Source organism: Balaenoptera physalus (genome assembly GCF_965194825.1).
Source record: "Balaenoptera physalus genome assembly, chromosome: 8".
NCBI lineage: Eukaryota > Metazoa > Chordata > Mammalia > Artiodactyla > Balaenopteridae > Balaenoptera > Balaenoptera physalus.
Window position 1 is genome coordinate 113,723,162 of NC_138887.1, and position 21,191 is coordinate 113,744,352.

Genomic DNA, 21,191 nt, shown 5'->3' on the forward strand with positions numbered 1-21,191 from the left:
TATGCAAAGTACATACAGTCACATATGTGTTGAGAAGGTAAGGTTCCTAGTGGATCCAGAAAAGAAGCTGATATTATCTTACTTCTACTCTAGGCACCTGTTAAGGACCAGCATGTTGACTATGGAATGCTAAGCAGAAATACTGGGAAAAGAGACGGTCATGGAAATAGAAAGACACTTTCTACTTCCAGCTACAAAGAGAGGAGAAGGATGGAGAGTGAATGCTATGGGATTCCATATTCTCTGATTTAAATGGAACTTTCCAAGATACCTAGGCTTATCACCTAACACAAAGAAGAATGTGTTTCTATGTATATATCTCTTCTCCTGATTAAGTACCACTGAAAATATATCAATATGCTGTGTACATCCCTGTGATAAGTAGTAACATCATTTCAGTTCTTCGATCATGACACACTATAACCAAATCATTTTTTTAAACTATAGATACTATCATTGTGGACAATCATAATTATGAGTGTAGGCACTACTACATATGTTTGGCTAACGTATACACAGAAGAAGAAATTTTATAATCTACTAAGCAATTTCAGGATGTTCCAATATAAGTGCATTATTATTACAGAAGTTCTCAAGATATAGTTTCCTCCTCCATCTGTAGGTTCTGCCTCTGCACAATGCAGTAACTTTAAATAAAATAGTCCTTTTCACATTAGGTCGGTGTTCTCCTGCAAAGGAGCACCACATCAACCCTATCTGTAATTCTCTGCATTAATAAGAAATTTTGTCTGGTAAGTGAGTCATCCAGCCGAGATTCCTGCTAAGCAGATAAACTTAACCCTTGTCCCGGGGCCTATGAAACACGCTTCTCTCCTCTGGCAGGGACGGATTAGGCTGCCACAGCCTCTGAGGCAGTTAGCTTTTTATATCCATAGCAGCACCTCCTGAGTCACTCCGAAGCACGGCGAATATCTATTTTCTCTTGTTGCACAGCACTGTAAAAAAGATTGCTGGTCTCTAAGAAAAGGAAAATCAGAGATGGGAATTTCTCTTTTGAAGGCTTTTCCAAAATGATCTAGGAAGCAGCCTGCTAGTTCATTTGATGCCCAGAAATTTTTCTTCTCCTTGCTTCCTCATCTGATACTTAGCTTGCACCTCATTTGTTCCAGAACCGGAAGGTATAAGCAGTTACTTTGTCACTCGACAAAGATAGCCATGCTGGTCATATACTAAAAATCAAAAGGTGGTCTGTGTAGACATACCGATGTATAGCTGAATGTGTATTTATGTGTGTGTGTGTGTGTGTGTGTGTGTGTGTATGTGACATGATGCCTTCTAGAATTTCACAAAAATTACCAATTTAAGCTTACAACATTCCTTTTAGGTAGATAAGTACAGGAACAAAGGTATTGATAGAAAAACTTGTCATAAAAGCCTTACAATGCCTGAGCTACAGAGCTGATGTTGAAACTGTATGGTATTGCTTTCAGTATCAATTCAAGGAAGTTGGCAAGATTTATTCTTGTCAAGTTCACAATGGTAATTGCTTATGAGACAATCTCTATGCATTCTCATTTGTTAGCTCTCAACTTTTTCAAGTAACTTAGGCTGGTAAAATGAAGCAGGTCCCAGAAGTATTATAAAATACCAATTAATGAAATAAAGATACTATATGTACCATTTTTAATTACACACCGCACACATCCCCTTCCCTTCCCCGTAAAATGAAGAGAAAAACTAAAGATGTGTGTATGACCGAATAATAGTGGATATCTCCAAGTACTGGCCAAAACCAAAAAGTGTCCAATTATTACGGGACAAGAGCTAGGGCAGTGGAATAAGTCTTGTTAAAGTTAAAGCAGATTACTGAATAAAGTTAACCAACATTTGATAAAAAGTTCTTGCTAAAAAAAAGATTCTTCCATATATGTATATATTCATTCGATAAACATTTATGGACTGCCAGGTATTGTTTTAGATGCTCGGGATACAGCAGAGAACAAACATGCACAATTCCCTGCCCACATGAACTTTTACATTCCAGTGCGTGAACATGTAACAGAAATAAATACCCTAAATATGTCTGACGGTGGCAAGTAGAATGGGGAAAGCTGAGCAGGGAAGGGTAGAGGCCTGCTGAACTGAGGGACGTAACAGGAGGAGGGGTGAGGGGTGCTATCTAAACCGGGTGGTCGTGGAAGGCCTCACAGATATGAGCGCAATTTCATTAGAAAAAAAAAATCTTATTATTCTATGTTCTTAAATGTAAAATTAAAAGAGGAAGTAGAGAAGCGTTCTATATAAACAATCCGTTTTTTAAGAAGTTGAATCTATCCTGAAGAGGCAAGTCACAGCATCTACGATAGTCTGAATTGTTCTCTGGTTACTCATGTATCTGTTTCCTCTATTAGACTGGAGTCTATCTGAGGCCATGGATTTGGTCACCAAATCCTAGCATGATGTCTTAACAGACACATACTACGTAAAAGTTTGTTAGGCTGATCGGAAGATGACCCCCGGGAGCTTCCACAGTGTACCTAAGGGGAGAAAGTCTGCCCGTGGAACTCTGAAGGGAACTTTTGACTTACCTTGGGTAACACATCCCCCAGCGAGCACAAGGCACACAAGGTCCCCCGTAGCATGGGAGAAGCTGGGGCACACCTCTCCTCTTCTCTCTCCATCCAGGCACGAGACACACAGTGGTCAGCGGCGCTGTGCAACTCGCCTGCTGAGGGATCCCATCACTAAACATATAGATCCCATTCTCACTGGTCCCCTGGGAAAAGGGGACATTGAAGACCTCCCCTAGGAAACACTGCAACATGGGAGGAGCCCTCTGTTTAATTCAAGTGTCTGATATTAAAGGAGATCTTGTAAAATTAGAATATGTCCAAAAGAAACAATGCTAGAATGTTAACTAGACTTACTGTGGTGATGATTTCACAATTTATACAAATATTGAATCATTATGCTGTACACCTGAAACTAATATAATGTTGTACGTCAATTATACCTCAATTAAAAAAAATTATTTTCACTTAAAAAAAAAAGAAATGATGAGTCCATGAAACTGGGCTATAAACTGTAATTAGTCTGATCCCTAAAAACATTATCTAATTCGAATATCATATTGGTCCATGAAATTTATTATAAAATCAAAAGATCACTATATATATTTTATAAAAGATCTTATTTATATTCATAATTTTTATAAGATAAATATATTAAGGTATATGCTTTATAAAATAAATATCATATATAACTATATTACATATAAAATATATTTTATAAAATTAAATAGAATATATAAATATATTTTATAAAATATATCTATAAAATACAGTATTTTATATTTTATTTATATAAAATTTATATTTATATTCTGTAAATATATATATTATGCAAAGGAAATTATATAAAATGTTATGAGATCACAAAAGCTAAAGTGCACAAAAATATATGACTATTAATACCACCACTGCTACTATTATATTTTTATGAAGGACTTCATATGTGGCAGGCACTGCAGTAAATGCTTTGCCTCATAACTCGCTGGTACGTGTAGATTATTATTCTGACTTTCCAGATGAGAAAGATGAGTCTTAAAGAAGTTAAAGAGCTTTCTGTAGTCATGCAGCTGAAAGAATGTCAGCAAAACCCAAGCATCTGAGCACCTAACCTCTAATTACAATGTGTTGGAGACTAATTCTTTTCATAATAAGCATATTCATTCCTACAGTTGGTACAGACAGCAAGCAGTGTAAGGAATCTGGACACATGTCACATGTGTCGTGGGAGAATTAGTAGGAAATGCTACTAAGAAGATTCTTTCACAGAGGATACATGCCAGCTAAGGTTTGCCAGGATATCCTTTGGAATCTGCCTTGATGTTATTGGAAATAAATTTATTCATTGAACAAGTATTTATTGAATAAGTAACTGGGAGAAAAGAAAAGATTTAAAGCAGATGTCCATCTAAGACAGAGGATATAAATTTTAGTAAGGGAATGGAGTGAAGGGGGCAAACAGAAGGCTAGTAAAATAACACGGGTAAGAAATGATAAAGGTCTGAACTAAGAGAGTACCAGTAAGATTGGAAAGAACAAAGTGGGCACAGGAGATACTTGTAGGATTAAAGCAACTGTGACCAGCCATTGAGGGATGGTACAGGGATAGTAAAATATAAGGTTACTCTCAGGTTTCTGCCAGGTGGATGGATGGTAGTGCCATTGAATGAGACAGAAAAGAAAGAGAAAATGAGATTTTGTGAGAAAGATGATGAATTTTGGTTTACACTGAAATGAAGTTCCTCTGGCCTTCCAGTTAGTGGTTAGAAATAGGGCTTTGGAGTTCAGGATTAGAGATATAAGATATAGAGTTAATGGCACAGAATGATAACTGAAGCCCAGGGAAACAAGATAAAAGTAAAAGGCAGGTATGACAGAATATCAATATAAGAAGAGCCAGGGAGAAAATGGAGGTGGGGATGGAGACCACAGGACTTCGACAGGTCAGGAGGGAATGCAGGAATAAACAGGGTTACTCCTTCGAGAGCCAGTCCTGATAAAATCATATCCTTGACTGAGTCCTACCATACTTTGATCTCCAGGGAACCTGTGGAAGTTGAGAGGATCTGGCCTGTCGTGTAGTTTAAACACCATCAAATATCTAGTGAAGATTTTCAAGCAGGCATAGTTTTCATGTACAACAGTTGCCTAAACATGCAGCAGAGTCTTACAGTTTGAAACTTTTTGAGGAAACATTTTAAAATTGAGAGAGTCCACAAAAAGTTATCGATTGGAGTACTTGCTTTTTATTCTATATTACTATAAGTCATGGCACAGAAAGATGACACCGTTCCACTGTTAGAGCATATTTGCAACACTGGACATACTTTTTCAAATAAATGTTTTATTTTGAAATAACTTGAGATTTAGTAAAAAGTCGTGAAGATACTTCAGCGAGTACACACTTCACCCAGTTCCCAGTGATGTTAACATCTTACATAAACATGGCACATTTGTCACAACTAAGATTGACACTGGGGCACAACTATTAATGAAACTCTGGACTTGATTCACATTTCACCCCACTGCATTTAGTTTTCATGTCTCTCTCATCTCCTCTGCTCTGTGACCGTTTCTCAGTCTTTCCTTGTCTTTCATGACCTTGAAAATAGCGGTCAGGTATTTTGTAGAATGATCTTCAATTTGGGTTTCTCTGATTTTTTTCAAAGATTAAACTGAGATTACGGGTTTTAGGGAAGTACACCACAAGTGCCCTTCTCACCCTATACCTAGAGAGACGGGCGTGGATTACTAACATGAATTATCACTGATGATGTTAATTATGATTCCTTGATTAAGGTGGTATCTGCTAGGTTTCTCTAATGTAAAGATAGTATTTATTCCTTTCCAGAACACATGTGTACACACACAACAGATTTATTAAGTTTTGCTTTAGATAAGACTGGAATCTTGCCAAAGATACCAGCTCATCAGAGCGGACTTTATTGAAGACATCAGAGTACCTTGGAAAATACTTCTCACACTATCATAGTTCTCACTATCATAGTTCTTCCAGCAACCCTAGGGATATCTTATTATATTGATAAAGTAATTAGTCCAATCAGATACAGTCAGTCTTAAATTTGATGAGCAGCAACAGATATTTAGTATGAACATAAAAAAGTCATTAGTCCATTACAAACCAATCATGTCCAATACTGATAATCAGTAGATATAAATAGTCTAAAACTCTCCAAGATCAGCAGGTAGGTCTGACCCAGACGCCTTTCAAATTACTGCTTCTCCCCTGCGTGCCTTTGAGAATGGAGTCTCTATCTCCCCACTTGGTCCTTTTGGTCTCCTGAAAGTAAGCCCCGCAGGCCGTTGAAGCCAAAAGTCCTGGGGGCTCATCTTCTGGGGACAGGATCCCCGGGATGAGGAGCCCGGTGTGGGGCTCAGACCCCTTGGCTCCTTGGGGAGAACCTCTGTAGTTGTAATTATTCTCCCATTTGTGGGTCACCCACCTGGGGGTAAGAGTCTTGACTATACCATGACTCCGCCCCTCCTACCCATCTTGTTAGGGTTCCTTCTTTATGGCTTTATTGTATAAGATCTTTTCTGGTAGGTTTCAATCTATTTCTCTGATAGCTGTTCTGTAAATAGTTGTAATTTTGGTGTGCCCCTGAGAGGAGGTGAACTCAAGGTCTTTCTACTCTGTCCTCTTGGGTTAATTGATCAATCCTACAGTCTTTAAGTGATATTTAATTTGTAGTCATTAATATTTGTCTGTGTGTATAAAACTTACACATTTGCTCTTATTTATATAATACTCAGCATCCTGCATCATTTGATTAAAAAACTGCTTACAAAAAAATAACACAGTATAAATGGGCTAAAATGTATTGAGGTTTTAGCAAATAAAACTAGTATGAGTTTAAATCTATACAATATACAGTTTGAAATTAACATCAACTTTTCTGCCCAAATTTTGTCCAATATAAAGTCTGTTTAAAACATCAGACACTGAAGTAACTGATTCTATTGCCATATAATTCTAGGAAATACCCTAGTCGGTATTTCAGGAGACCTATTATTCTTAGGGCCTTATAATCTAGATTTCTTCCTGCTTCATCCTAAACAATGTACATCTTACATTTTTTGAAACTTGGAGCAATAGCTTTTAATGTTTTCCACTGAATTCCAGGGTTTAGATCTCAAACATGTATTACAGCATCAGAATATATATGTGCTCTTTGAAGATTCAGTCATATCGGATGGCATCCTGATAAATTTATTATTCATGACTCAGTCACAGATAAACAATGTGGCAACATAAAAGCAAAGCATTAAAGAGTCACATGTATCAGAGACCCTTTTTGCAGAGGAATAAAAGTGGAGGAAGAGCAGGTTTAAAACAGATAAATAATAAATAAGGTAATTTAGGGAAATCTTTTCTTTTATAATTAACCTCATATTCTAGATAGTAAACTCCTTTAGGATAATGACAGACCCTGATCCGAATTCTATCAAGTTCTAATATGTTACACAGTATGGTTCCTTAACATATTAAATACTACTTTAATTCAATTCATTTACACTATAGTTAATATTTTAAAGTATATGCTAAAAAGGTAAGATCTTACTACAAAATACAGACACTTTGAATACAAATTCATATTTATAATTTAATAAGTGGAAAACAAGAAATGTATGATAATTTTGTAAGATTTATTAGGTGGAGAAGTAGAAAGGATTTTCTGACACAGTTTATGTGTATTTTAGGAAGAAATTTGTAAAAGCCCTCATGATGATCTCACTTGAGGGTAGGAGAATGTGTGGAGGGGAATCTTTTATGATTTTCCTTTCCAATCTTTCTAATCTTGCTTTTCTCCTGCTATTATGTTAAACCAAAGACAATGTCGTGCTCCCAGGTTAAACATAAAGTCAGGTGGAAGCTCACAGATAGTCCTCAGATTTAACATAACCATCTTTTTCAGTCTGAACAAGAGCTAATTTGGATGGTTTTGTTAGTAATGAATTCAGTTGACCTAACCATGCTTCTTCAAACACCAAGTAACCACACCGTTCTCTGTCGTAAAGCTCTTCAAACCATCTGCTGTTGGTTCACTGAAGTATTAGCCACCTTCTCTGTGGACTGCCATACTTGGCCACCATCTTCTCCCCTTTGCCATCTAACTTCTATTTGTTTCTCATGTCTCAGCCTTCTCTAAAAAACCTCTCCCCTGACTGCATCATCTCCTGCTCTCCTGTGAGTTCCCCGAGCGTCTCTTATACACACTGCTACCGTACAATTGTGAACAAGACAGACCTGATCCCAGCTTAATGGGCTACACAGTCAAGCTGGGAAGAAAGGCCTTAAGCAAACTATTAGATATACACAGTTAACACAATTATTAGAAGTGTTCAGAGTATTGTAAAGGAGAAAAGAGGGAGGCATAGAAATGTAGAGCCGCAGAGCCTAACCCAGAGCTATGGTGGAGGAAAGACCTCCTTGAGGACGTCAGGCATACTCTACCATCATGGCCTTGGCAAAGACAAGGAAAAATACAAAAAAAAACAAAAAAAGTCAAAATATGTCCACAACATTCTACAGAGAGGGGGCAACATATATACAAAAAACACCTTAAGGCAAAGGAGAGGAGGGAATCTGGCATATTTTGGGAACAAGGAGAAAGGGGAACTCAAGATGAGGCTGGAGAATGCACTGGACCCAAAGCACGCCAACCACGGAGGTGCCCAGCTCCCATTCTCTCCACAAAGACCTGGCTACTGGGCTGAGAGGAGGGCAGCTGGCTGTCCCGGGCCAGCGGCAACCCCTTCATGACACAGCACAGCCCTGCCACCGGGGCCATGCGCATCCCTGGCAGCCTCCGGCCTATGACTAAGCACGGTGGGAGCAGGAGGGTGTGGCCCTTTCTGCCCAATGCAGGAGTGCTCTAATAGGTCCGCTCGCTCCGGGCCTCCACTGGCTCGGCCAAGACTCTGTCCAATTTGTTTCACAGATTATATACACATGATTATCCTCTTCCCCCAGTTTGAGGCTCTCTCTGGATTTTGGCCTTGTTGAGTTTGAGATACAATGATTTGTTTTGAGATTTAATGACTGAATATTGTATTAGAGATACTATCAATTAAACACAACAAATGACACTCACATAATTTCATTCCCAGCTTTCAATACACTCAGTGGAAGTACTAGGAAAATTCAAACAGTTGTGAAGATTTAGAATTTTTTTCTAAGAAACTCAACATTAGCTATGTCGGGATGAAGCAGATAACTCTCAATAGGTTGTCTTCTGTTTTCCTTAAACAAATATATTATTACCGCAATTGATTGCTGCAAGTAGCACATTAGGTAAAGCTCAAGCTACAACAGAGATGAGAAATGTTCGTTCAATTACATTTATTGAGTTTGCAGAGTGAGCTACTTGTCAATTATAGTAGTTAACAAGGCTTTCCTTCAAAGGGAGAAAAGGATCTACTGCCTCAACTTAATAAATATACATCAGAATAAATCTTTCATAACTTCTGCGAAGGAGTAAGTTTTTATTAGGGGTGCGTCTCCACTGCCTATGCCGTCCCGCCACACGTGTGTTAGCCGTGTAGTTGGACTGTATGAGACATGTGGATTGACCCCCCCACTCCCTGCTCCAGTCCAAGACAATCAGGTTACTCTCATCATCCTTCGCCAAAACCAAGTGGTGGTTAATGGAGAGATTTCAGGACTTAGGTCTAATGACGGTGGGAAGTGACGACCCTGCCCCTCAATCCCTCTAGATGTAACAGTGTAAAAAAAATTGCTACAAGCAGCCATTGCAGACAGTCAGGGAAACCAGACTGAAGAGAAAGCTTACACAGCAGAGCCAAGACAATGGAAGAAGCAGACATGAGATCTGACTGCGCTGTGTCTGAAGTCGGCCCTACCCCGTTCGATTACTGAGGAAAGGCTGAAACACGTCTCCTGTTACTTGTACTGTGAAAACCATCCTAATGTACAAAGGTGTTTTCCTAGTTTTCTTAGTTTAAAAATGACACATTGGATCATGCATCTCAGCTTACCTTCCTGCCCTTCCCAGGAAAATAATGGTCAATTGTCATTCACTGCTTCAGGTTTAATTTCGTGGATCTTCACAGAAAACAGACTTTTAAAAGTTTGCATATCATTTCAACAAGTATCAAAAAAAGTTGTAAAATATAAAAACATATAGGGCTTCCCTGGTGGCGCAGTGGTTGAGATTCTGCCTGCCAATGCAGGGGACGCGGGTTCGAGCCCTGGTCTGGGAGGATCCCACACGCCACGGAGCAACGGGGCCCGTGAGCCACAACTACTGAGCCTGCGCGTCTGGAGCCTGTGCTCTGCAACAAGAGAGGCCGTGATGGAGAGAGGCCCGCGCACCGTGATGAAGAGTGGCCCCCGCTTGCCGCGGCTAGAGAGAGCCCTTGTACGGAAATGAAGACCTAACACAGCCAAAAATACATAAATGGATAAATTTATTAAAAAAAAAAAATACAAATTTGTGCATTAGCTAATTGATGTGATTATACACTTGGGTGCTAGGTGAAAATCACTACTGAACACCTTAAAGAGTCCACATGTGCAAAGCAGCAGACTCTTCTCTCATTTAAAAAAAAAAGGCAGTAATATTTTATTTGTTTATATAAGAGTTTGCAATGTTGGCCAAATCTAGGCCATATCTGTTTGTTTGTCTTGCCTACATAATATATAAACACACAAACACAAACACACACAGATCTTCAGAGCAACAACCAACCTGAGATAGAAAGCAGCTACTCCCTTTAGGCTGAGAATGAGCTGCCACTTTTGTTTGCTTTATACAAGGTCCACTTCACCCATTTTGGGACCTCATCACAGTAAGGTTCTGGAATCTGTGACCGCTGATTCAAGTGCACACGTTAATGTTTTGACAACTAAGTGCAGATTTATTCATATACTGAAAAAACCTGACAAGGGAATCCAGATAAGCAGCACAAAAGCAAATAATGATTTCAGATAAGTAAAGACAGGATTTTTCACATCCTTGGTATAAGACTCTTAACCACCAAATAGGCGCCTATCTTACCTGTAGGCCTTTTTCTTCTATCTTATTTCGGAGCACTTCAAGGCACTTGGTAAAGTCAGTATGGTATTGATCAGGAGTTGAAATAATTTCACATCCCTGTGTTAAATAAGATAAAAGGTAGGAATAAGTAATGATGTCAGCCTAGGAACAAGATCAAGAGCTATAAAAGTAAAGAGAAAGTATCAGACATATCCTGTCATGCCTGGATTATACCTTGATCATTAGAATCATTCTCATTATTTTTATTATTTCACATAACAGGACATCTCAGTAATGATGTTAGACTATCACAATAATGATCTGATTACGACAATCACTTTACCCAAAAAAGTACAGATTATACTACATTAATGGTCTTTAAAAATCACTGCTGTGGTGACATTCAAGATTAGCATAAGGACTCAGGCACAAGTATTATAAAATACATTCACACTGAAATCACCTGAGATTAAACTATTTCTAAAAAACTTTGAGTTTCTTCGAGCAGACTTCCTAAGTTTACCCACACGACAGAAAAACTAATACTGAACTAATGATAAACTACATTTTAAGTAAAATCAAGTTAGACGGCCTATAAAATTCCTTTACAGCACCCCTTTTATCCTCATGTAAAAAGAAGCAGGAAGAGAGATGCCTGTGTAAATATGTCTCTTGGATTACCTTCTGGACATAATGAAGTGAATTTGTAAGTTCTTTGCCTTTTCTACAACAGATAACTAGTGAAAAACACTGAAAAATATTTATAAATATAGTGCCACAAAAGTGCCAGCTTGTTGGCACTAGTGAACTGAGGTGGTGCAAGAAACGATATTTTTGAAATGACACCTTTCTCTCCAATGTCTTACAGAAGCAAAGGTATGTAAAACCAGAGCACGAGGGGACTTCTGACTTCTTAATTCAGGAATAAAACAATGCAAGGTCTCTGACAAACAGGCGAGTAAGTGAAAGTTAAATATAATCTAGTATATTAAGTTGCCATTCGAAGAGTTTTCAAGGATGAGAGAAAGCAAATTAACTAAATTAACCAACGGAGCAAATTAACCAAAGTGGAACAAATCGCACACACACACACACACACACACACACACACACACACACACACACACACAGGCAAAAATTCATGTCTGGCAAATCCTTGCCTATAGCTTTGGGATCACAGGATCTTCGGGTAAGAGAAGACTCACTGCTCCTTGAGTACAGGGAAACTGACCACTGCATTCCAGTTGCTAAGACAATACCAGCACATACCAAGCAGTCTATAGAAGTTTGATGGATAGATAAATGATGGATGGATTAAAACCATTTCTCTCCTCATGGGACTAATGGTACGTTTCTCTGAAATATTAATGTGGATAAATCAGACTATGAGTCTGACTCAGAAAAGCAACAATGACATTATTTTTTCAGGCATTATGCTACCTGCTGCCATTAGGAAACTATGTAACACTTATTTTAAAGTATGATTAATACAGATTCTTAAAATGGTGACAAATATTAGTGCTTCATATACAATTACATAAACTAAAATGCAACAATACATTAATGTTAACAAAGTGAACATCCAATCAGGTAAAGTGAAATACAAATGTACCACTGAGGCTTAACAAATATAGCAGTATAAAGTACTACATAAATAATTCACAGTTTTTAATGAGTCATTATTTCTCAATAGAAAGAAAAATGACAAGGAAAAAAACTGATATCAGGAACTTAGTAAAATTTAGCAAAAAACAGTTTTCAGAACATGCCCTGGAATGGTAATAGTTCAAGTTAATTTCCAATAGTGCCGGCATCTATAGTTATAGCAAACACAAAAATATATGCTCATAATATATGATCCTAATCTCAGTAAAATCACAAGTCATCTAAAAAGCAAAGGCTTATGTTCAGTGTGGTATATTTTAAAAAGAAAAAAGGTTCAAGTAAGGGTTATAGTAAATACTCAGATTAACCAAATAATTTTATTATTAGATTAGTTAACCAAATAATTTTATTATTATTTGAATTATTAATAGTCTACCTTATGAATATTACAATATTTTATTAATTACCAAATAATTGTATTATTACATCTACCTTATGACTATTAAAACATTAGCTTTAAGCTGTAAGCTCCATGAAGGTTCCCACAATGTCCCTTTGTTCATTATTGCATCTGCATACAAGAATCCAACACAGGACACGGCAAGTAGTAAGCATTCAATAATGAATAAAGTCATTTATAAAAGCCAGAGATAAATTACCACTCTAGACCAGGCATCAGCGAAGTTTTTCTGTAAAGGGCCAGACAGTAATTCTTTTAGGCTTTGCAGGCCAAAGGGCCTCTGTCCCAACTACTCAGCTCTCCCTTTGTATCATGGAAACATCTACAGACAAAAAAAAATGAGTAGGAATGGCTATGTTCCAAAAAAACTGAAATGTGAATTTCACGTAATTTTCACGTTATGAAATATTATTATTCTTTTGATTTTTTTCCAACCATTTAATACTGTAAAAACCATTCTTAGGTTGCCAGCTATACAAAAGCAGACAGCGGACGAGATTTGGCCTGTGGGCTGTAGTTTATCAACCAATCACCATTCCAAGCCCACAAATAGTTTTTGTGATTTTAACCACCAAACTCTGTACATGTTTGAGGAATTTAATATGAGGGAAAAGTTTCAGGCCTTTAAAAAAATCTCTGCGAACTCCGTTTTCCTTATCTGTAATGGACCTAGCATGCAAACTAACAGTGCAGTTGAGATGCCCTGTATAATGCCCAGAAAGCAATGGGCACAGAGATGAACACAAAGCAAATTCTCACCTCAGCACTTCCGAACAATCTCTAGAAACATAGATGCTACAGTCACACCACCTCGCATCAAAGATCACTAGAGTAAGCAAAATATTGCTAATATTCCCCATAGAACTTTGTGTGGAGGCTTATAAAACGATTTTTGAATTCACTGACAACTTCTAAGAAATCATTACAAGACAATGAGTGTCATTAATCAACCTAATTTCAAAAGATCAATGCAAAAGCCATTAGACTGTCATTCTCAATTAATTTTACTGTTTGCCAATAATTCAACTAAAATAGGTTAATGAGTTTTTACATTTAACACACGTAAAACCTATCAGGTTATATTATGCTGACTCCTTTAAAACTCCTTAATTGGAAAGGAAACAAATCCTTTGGGAAAAAAATTATAACAACATATCAGTTGTTATTTCATGCACTCTATCCAGAGAGAGACTTGGCCTCCTTAAAACAAGAGGCAAGTCCAGTGAAAGCATTCCCAAACTTGCTATTAGCTTATTCATTTTAGGATAAGTCATTTAGTGCCTATCCATCTAGCCAGGACAAGAAAGGACTTGTGAAAATTATCCTGCAAAAATTTTATGGGGCTCTGAGACTTCTACTGTAACTTTACGGACTGTGTTTATAAGGTTAAGAGTTTAGAAGTGTTATTTCCTTTTAGGTACCATGCACACCAATTCTGAACATTTATGTGGAGTGACTTGCATATAGTTTCTCACCTAGCAGAATTAAATACAATATGTCTGTAGCTACAAAATCTAAAATGCTTTTCAACAGATTATTTTCCTAACAACATATAACTTAATTTTCTGAAAAATCAGATAACCTCAAAAGTATCTTAAAATTAGAATCTTAAAATTGTGATCTGTTGATAATTAACTATCTTCCTCACTAAATCAATAATGATAATAAAAAGTAACATTTGAGTACACATCTTGTTATATGAGATATGAGTCACTTTATATGAATTATGTTCTTGAATCTCTAAGGCAACCTTACAAGGTAAATGTAATTATCACATTTTAAGATGCGTAAACTGAAGTTTAGAGAGATTAAATAACCTGCCCAAAGTCACACAGCTGATTTAGGACATAGTATGTCATCTGAAGCCCATACTCGTAACCTACCATGCTTTGTACTCAACCCTGCTTAATTAAACTTTGGGTATTTGGAAGGTTTAAGCAGAAAAACACCTTTATATTTATACTGAACCTTTATTTAGTTGCTTTTCTCCCGTTTTAAATACCTGAAAATCCTTTAGCTTTTAGACAGACATGACCCCTGCCTGACTCCATGCTGATTCCGTTGTAGCCCAAGGCTTGGGACCCTCAGAGCCCCCACAGACATCTGAAATGGGCAGTGAGTGCTTAGCTACCCTTCTCATCCCTTTTTTCTGCTTTCCCAACTCATTATATTGTCACTATATTTATCATTTATATTCATGACATAATTCACTTTTTTTGGCTATTGAACATACTGTTCTGATCAATATCTCTGTATAGAAGTGTTTATTTCTGGTTATTTTCTTAGAATTGAGTTCTTAAAATGAAATTACTGGAGAAATTATAAGAACATTTTTTTATATAACCCTTGGTAAATGTTGCCAGAGTTTCCTGCCTTTCCAGGCAGGCTGTAAATATGAATATTCCTACTGGTGTATGAGGGTGAAAAAAAATTTCTTCTTTTAAAATATAAGTAACAGTAGGAAAGATAATTCATCATGAATTTCTTGCTGTGAATTAACTTACTTGCCATACTTCCTTCTTAATCACAAACAGATCAATTTCATTAAGGAAAAGATGACTTTCATTGGAGAGGAAGGGAAAAGAAAGTTAAGATAATTTTGGAGTGTGAAGCAGGGCTGAGACTGGAAGTGGTTCACCCAACGGAGGACTAAGGAGTTAAAGGACAGTATGAAAGAAACGGACACTTCTGAGAGGGGAAACAGGTGTCAATCAAGGGTAAAGAAAAGGAGGCAAGAAGATGTCAAAGACCACCTTTCAAGTTGGCTCTGGAAAGAGGAAATACAATTTATTATCCCATCACATTAGAAGATTGATACTTTTTTTAAAAATAAGCAATGATAATAAGAGCTTTATGGGGTCTTAAAATTCTAGCTCCCACACACTTTATTTTCCCCTATCCACTGCTGAAGTACCCTTTCTTCCTGTATGTTAGTATACATTTTAAAATATTTAGGGAGATATACTCAAGAGTCTTAAAAAAATTGAATACATTACACTTTTAATAATGAGGTTCCATAACCTTTTATTAAACTGAATTGACCGGAACTCTGAAATAAGAAACTGCCTGCTAGATTAAGAGCACAGCTGGCATAAAGCAAAATGACTTATACTCTGAATAATCAAAGATAGAGATCTAAAATTAGCCCAAACTTGTTCTCAAATTTGCTAAGAAGGACAATAGTTACATAAAGCCGATTGAAATCTAAATGATCTATGTTCCTTGACACAGGTATGAAAATTGTCTTTTTACTCTGTAGAGATGTAATCACAAAGTAACCATTTCCCACTTTCCTCTTTGTTGTATAAAGCATACTATGGTAGATTACTACCTCAGTTTTATTTACCAGACTTCTAAAAACATTTCTATTTTTCAAACTAAAAAGTTTTCTTTAAATTATCAAATGACAGCTGACGAGTAACAATTTCTTCAGCAAGAATGTCACATGATTAAACTCTTAAATATTCTAAGTAACAAGTTGCCTAATATAATCCAGTGTTTTCTTTCTGTTTTTCTAGACAGTGTATAAAAGAAGAGAACAAACGTAATTTAACCTTGTAGCAATTCTCCATTCAATCCCAAACATAAAGAGACATTCTAATCTGCTATAATCTTCACTGCCCTGGGTGTTGTAAAATAACCTTTCCTTTCAACACGTCATTGAACGAAAACTTTAAACGTTTGAAACAAGAAAGCCACCACTTCCATTAACAGAAGTCAAACGTTATCTTAAAACAACACAGGGTCTCAAAATGATGGCTTCCTTCCTAAAAGCAGAGCCAGAGTTCCCAGTGGAACAGGGTGTCCAAAAGACTTCACACAGCAGGCTCAAGAATGCTTTTGTAAAGCCTGCTTGCATGGTTGGCCTTTGGACTAACACCTGGAGCACCTGAATGGTAAACAGTTCCCTACACTGATAAACAACTTTCCCCAACAGTGGCTCACTGTGCCTAAATTATTTGTACAAACAATGTGGTTTATGGTAAGCACCTGCTTTCTTTTTGCCCCCAGTTAAAATTTTGGGCATTGCGTCTCGAATGAGCTTCCCTGGTGACAACACATCACACTTGTTACAATTTGATTAAGCACATCCTACCTGACTCCACTGGGAAAGGGCTCTCGCAACTGGTGACTCAATTCCTCCAGAATTTTCCTTTGCTGATTCCGCTTCCTATACTCACAGCTGAGATTTATGACAGCGAGAGGCTGACTATATGAGAAGTCCTCTAGTGAATTACAGAACGGGGAGGTGGTCTTGGGCACCCTCAAAACAAAGAGCTACAGAGATTCTTCCTCTACTAGGATGCTTGTATAAGCTTCTATTTTATAACACTCCTCTAAGTATCTAGACGCAGAGATCTGGTCTTGTCCAGGTGCCATTCCCTCACACCCACTACAAATATGCCAAGGATGGACTTGGCCTCCATCAGCGCTCCCTGCCAACTCTCCCCAGAAGAGCAAGGATGTGGTGGGGTAGGAGTGGGGGCACTGAGGGTAAGAGTGGTGGAGCTTATTGTTCAATTACTCAGAACTAAGCAGGACCTGAAAAGGAAAACTGAATGCTCACAAAGAAAAGGAGGCCACAGGATTTCCTCAGCATGTGAAACTGATCGTCACTTTACTTTAAGAAAACTCCCTCCTTTCAACTAGAGGATTATGGCATAATGGCTAGAAAAGAGCATGGATTCTGGGGCCAGAATGCCTGTTTGGAGCCTGCTTAAACCATTTTTCCTAGTTGTGTAAGCTTGGGCAAGTTACTCAACCTCTTTGTGCTTCCATACTCATCTGTAAAATGTAGGTGACAGTTCCAACCTATTAAAATTTGATGCAAGGATTAAATGAATTTATAAATGAAAGTACATATAAAAGTGTCGGTCATATTGTGAGCACGTTAAAGTAATTGTCAGCTATTACTCTTTTCAAGGTTATATTGATTATTTCTCTCATCAATTTTTAAAAGTAGAGAAAACCTGAAATAGTACAACAAACTTATAAGCATCCAAATACACTTTAGCCTGTTGGAAACCAATATACTACTTTAACTGTTAGTGGGTAAAGGGTAGTTTTTCAATGGTGAAACTCACTTGAGAAGCCATAACACTAAGATAAACAAAATTAAAATTTTGGCAGACTTACTTAGAATGATACTGCGCATGGTGAATTTCCAAGAGGGACATAGAGAATGTCAAATTTCATAAACTCAATTGATCACAGAAATCTTTTTTATACCAAGTTATCATGTGGCACTTGGTATAAATCTTTTTTATACCAAGTATCTAAAAGAAGGATTAGACACCTGAGTCATATAAACATTCATGAGAACCTACTAATTCCTAGGGATCCCAGAAGGAATGACCAAGACTTCAGGTTGCAGGAGATCACATATTACATATTGATAGGGAGAAGGAGGAAAATTATGATAACATTGTTTCGATCAAGCTCTGCAAGAAAAGAACAAAGGAAGGAATACCCAACAGCTACAGGTGGGGAACCCTGGGGGAAGATTGATGAGTAGGGGGTTCCATGATCCAGATGAATGAGGGAAGAGAAACAGTCACAGAGGCCCCAGAGATCACAGAGTTAGAGAAGAGACAGGCTGGGCTGGCCCAGGAGTCACATGTGAGGCACTTCGGAGGGCTTAAAAATTTAAAGGGCATAGGCTCCCCCCCTTTTTTTTTTTTTTATTTTGAGTCAAAGTCAGATTTTATTGCTCATAATATATATTTAGCAATAGAATAAATATATTTAGCTATCAATTCAGCTGTTCATGTAATGAGTTGGAATCAGACCTATATATATATATATTTTTTTTTTTTTAACATCTTTATTGAAGTATAATTGCTTCACAATGGTAGGCTCCCCCTTTTTAAATGCCTTAAGTATGTTACACAAATTCAAACAAGACAGGCTTTGAAAAACATAGACAATTTGAAAGGACTATGATTGAGGCAAGCCTAAGAATGAAGGTGTATTCAAGAGACAGTTTCACATAATGTCCCCTGCCTGTCTCATCATTCCCTTGCTGAGATGCTAAAAGGGTAAGCCTACCAAAGTGAAGAACCTGTCACTCAGCTGTCAATGGAAACTGCCTGTCTATAATTCCCTTCACAAAGCCTTTATAGCTCAGCATATGTTAATTAGTCTTGATGCTTAAGCCTAAGAATTTACTATTCTCGGGGGTGTGTGTGTGTGTGTGTGTGTGTGTGTGTGTGTGTGTGTGTGTGTGTGTGTGTGTGTGTGTGTGTGTGTGTGTGTGTGTGTGTGTGTGTATGTGTCTTTCACTTAAAAAAGTATACCAATAAATGGAGCTGAGCTTTATATATTCATACAATTTCCTCTGTTTGGCATAAGAGTCAAACTTGCTAATGTTTTATAATTTCTCACAGTCCTGTTTGCCATTTTCTCGAAATTAATTAATTTTACCATGTCTAAAAGTTGTTGGCATGTGGCTGGGTGGAACTGGGAAAGAGACACAGCTAAGAGAAAATAACAAGATACATGAGATTAGGTAGAGCCACACAGATGTTTTTAACTGAAGATTAAAAACATCTGTGGAGACTGTTAAATTTAAATAGAATTGAACCCAAGGCACTGTCAAACTCACAAGGATGCTATAATTAATTTTGATTACGAATCAAATCTAGGTTCATAAATTGTACACTTATGGAAATAAAATGATTAGAAATCATTTTAAAAGCAATGTTAGTGAGGATAGTTATTAAAAAGCTTTTCAGTTAACAACTTTACAGAGTAAAACAAAATACTAACACTTTACATTAAAATAGTTCTTTTAGCACTTCGAGAGGTCTCTCACATGTACAACATTATGTGACCATTATTACAAATATATGAAAAAGCCAGGGCTATGTAACATAATTTAATTTGTATGCCTTGGTAAGACATCCATATATGCAAACTAACAACTCAAAGAATAATCTGTATAGTTAGTTCATGAAAACATTATCGCTTCATTTATAAAAACTTAAAAACTAAAAGGCACACTACTGATAGCCAAGACTAAGTATTAAGTTATTTGACATCTCTGCCTAAGTAATATACCTACCTATACCTCCCACCCACACTATTTGAGAATCAGTGTCTTTGTCTTTAAATTGGAATTAAAACACAAGCATTTCCTGCTTAACATCAGTAGTCCATTTAAGAAAAATCAGACATCCTATTCAAATGTCAACCAAAAGCCCGTTTCCCATTATTTTGACTGGGAAAAAATATATTCAAACCCAAATACTCAGTCTCCTAAAATGTAACTGAAACACATTTATAGAAGCAACAGACATTATGATGAGATGTAAAATGATGAGAAATTTTCTGCTATTAGATATAACATTTATAGCATCTTATATTTAACAAAAGGAGTACAGGTTAAAAAAGTTTAGACAGGGCTTCCCCGGTGGTACAGTGGTTAAGAATCTGCCTGCCAATTCAGGAGACACGGCTTTGAGCCCTGGTCCGGGAAGATCCCACGTGCCATGGAGCAACAAAGCCCACGTGCCACAGCTACTGAAGCCCACACACCTAGAGCCCGTTCTCCACAATAAGAGAAGCCACCACAATGAGAAGCCCACGCACCGCAATGAAGAGTAGCCCCTGCTCTCTGCAACTAGAGAAAACCCACGTGCAACAACGAAGACCCAACACAGCCAAAAATAAATAAAATAAATTAAAAAAAAAAAAAAAGTTTAGACAGACTACCCTTGCCCATTGACTGAGTCTGCAGAAATGTGGGTATGGTCATGCCACTGTTAGACGACAATAGGAAAATATCATCAAGAAACAATGATTTCATAAAAGATATCCTTTAATAACTCATGTTATTTCCCAAAAATAAAAAAAATCTTATCTTTCCCACTTCTGAAAAAGATACAATGAAAGAACAAGGAGACAATAGTCTGCCTGGATCTCTGTCTCCACTCCTGCAGTTTACAGTGCTGTAGAATTACCAGCTGGCCTAGAATAATCTTGTTATGTCTCTAATAGAAAATTAGTGGCCTAGCATCAACTCAACGTTACTGCAAGTCTCACTCATCATTTATACTGGAGTTCACTGTATCTCTTCAACCAAGTCTTATCTTTGTAACCACAGAGCTAACAGGGTCTTTGGCCCACACCATGTTCCAATACTCTTGACCATCGTTAGGATAGCATACCGTGTTCTTCCAGGATCTGGAAGAATTCACAGAGAAGATAATATCAGAACTAAGATCTAGAGGCCTATTCCTGACTTATGACGAGGGTAGTTTTCGCCACCCTGTCAAGAACATGGCCTTGTGTTGATGGCATCAGTTTTCGGAATGCCAAAAGACTCACTCTTGTCATAGCACAAAGACGACATTCTTATACTTACAGCCTACCCATGCCCTTGTTATCTTTCTGTTACCCAATCACCTTGGTTCTTCAATGTTCTATCTTGGCTCAATTCCATGTCCTATAAATAGATTTTATGTAATGTAATAATTTACCAGTTTGTTTGGTCATTCTTAGTCTGGCCCAACTATTGCAGTTCTACTCTTACCACCGCAGAAATGTGTGTGAAAGGGAGTGACATGATGGAAATGT

At 37.4% G+C, this 21,191-nt stretch overlaps 1 protein-coding gene across 5 annotated transcripts in view; it reads right to left on the reverse strand.

Moving 5' to 3' along the window:
* TPK1 (thiamin pyrophosphokinase 1) overlaps positions 1-21,191 on the reverse strand; it is a 354,991-nt gene that overhangs the window by 160,303 nt on the left and 173,497 nt on the right. For all 5 annotated transcript variants that reach the window (XM_082473895.1, XM_082473892.1, XM_082473893.1 and 2 more), the window contains one exon: positions 10,571-10,666. In XM_082473895.1, coding sequence (XP_082330021.1) covers positions 10,571-10,666 — 96 coding nt within the window. The remainder of the gene's footprint in view (positions 1-10,570; positions 10,667-21,191) is intronic.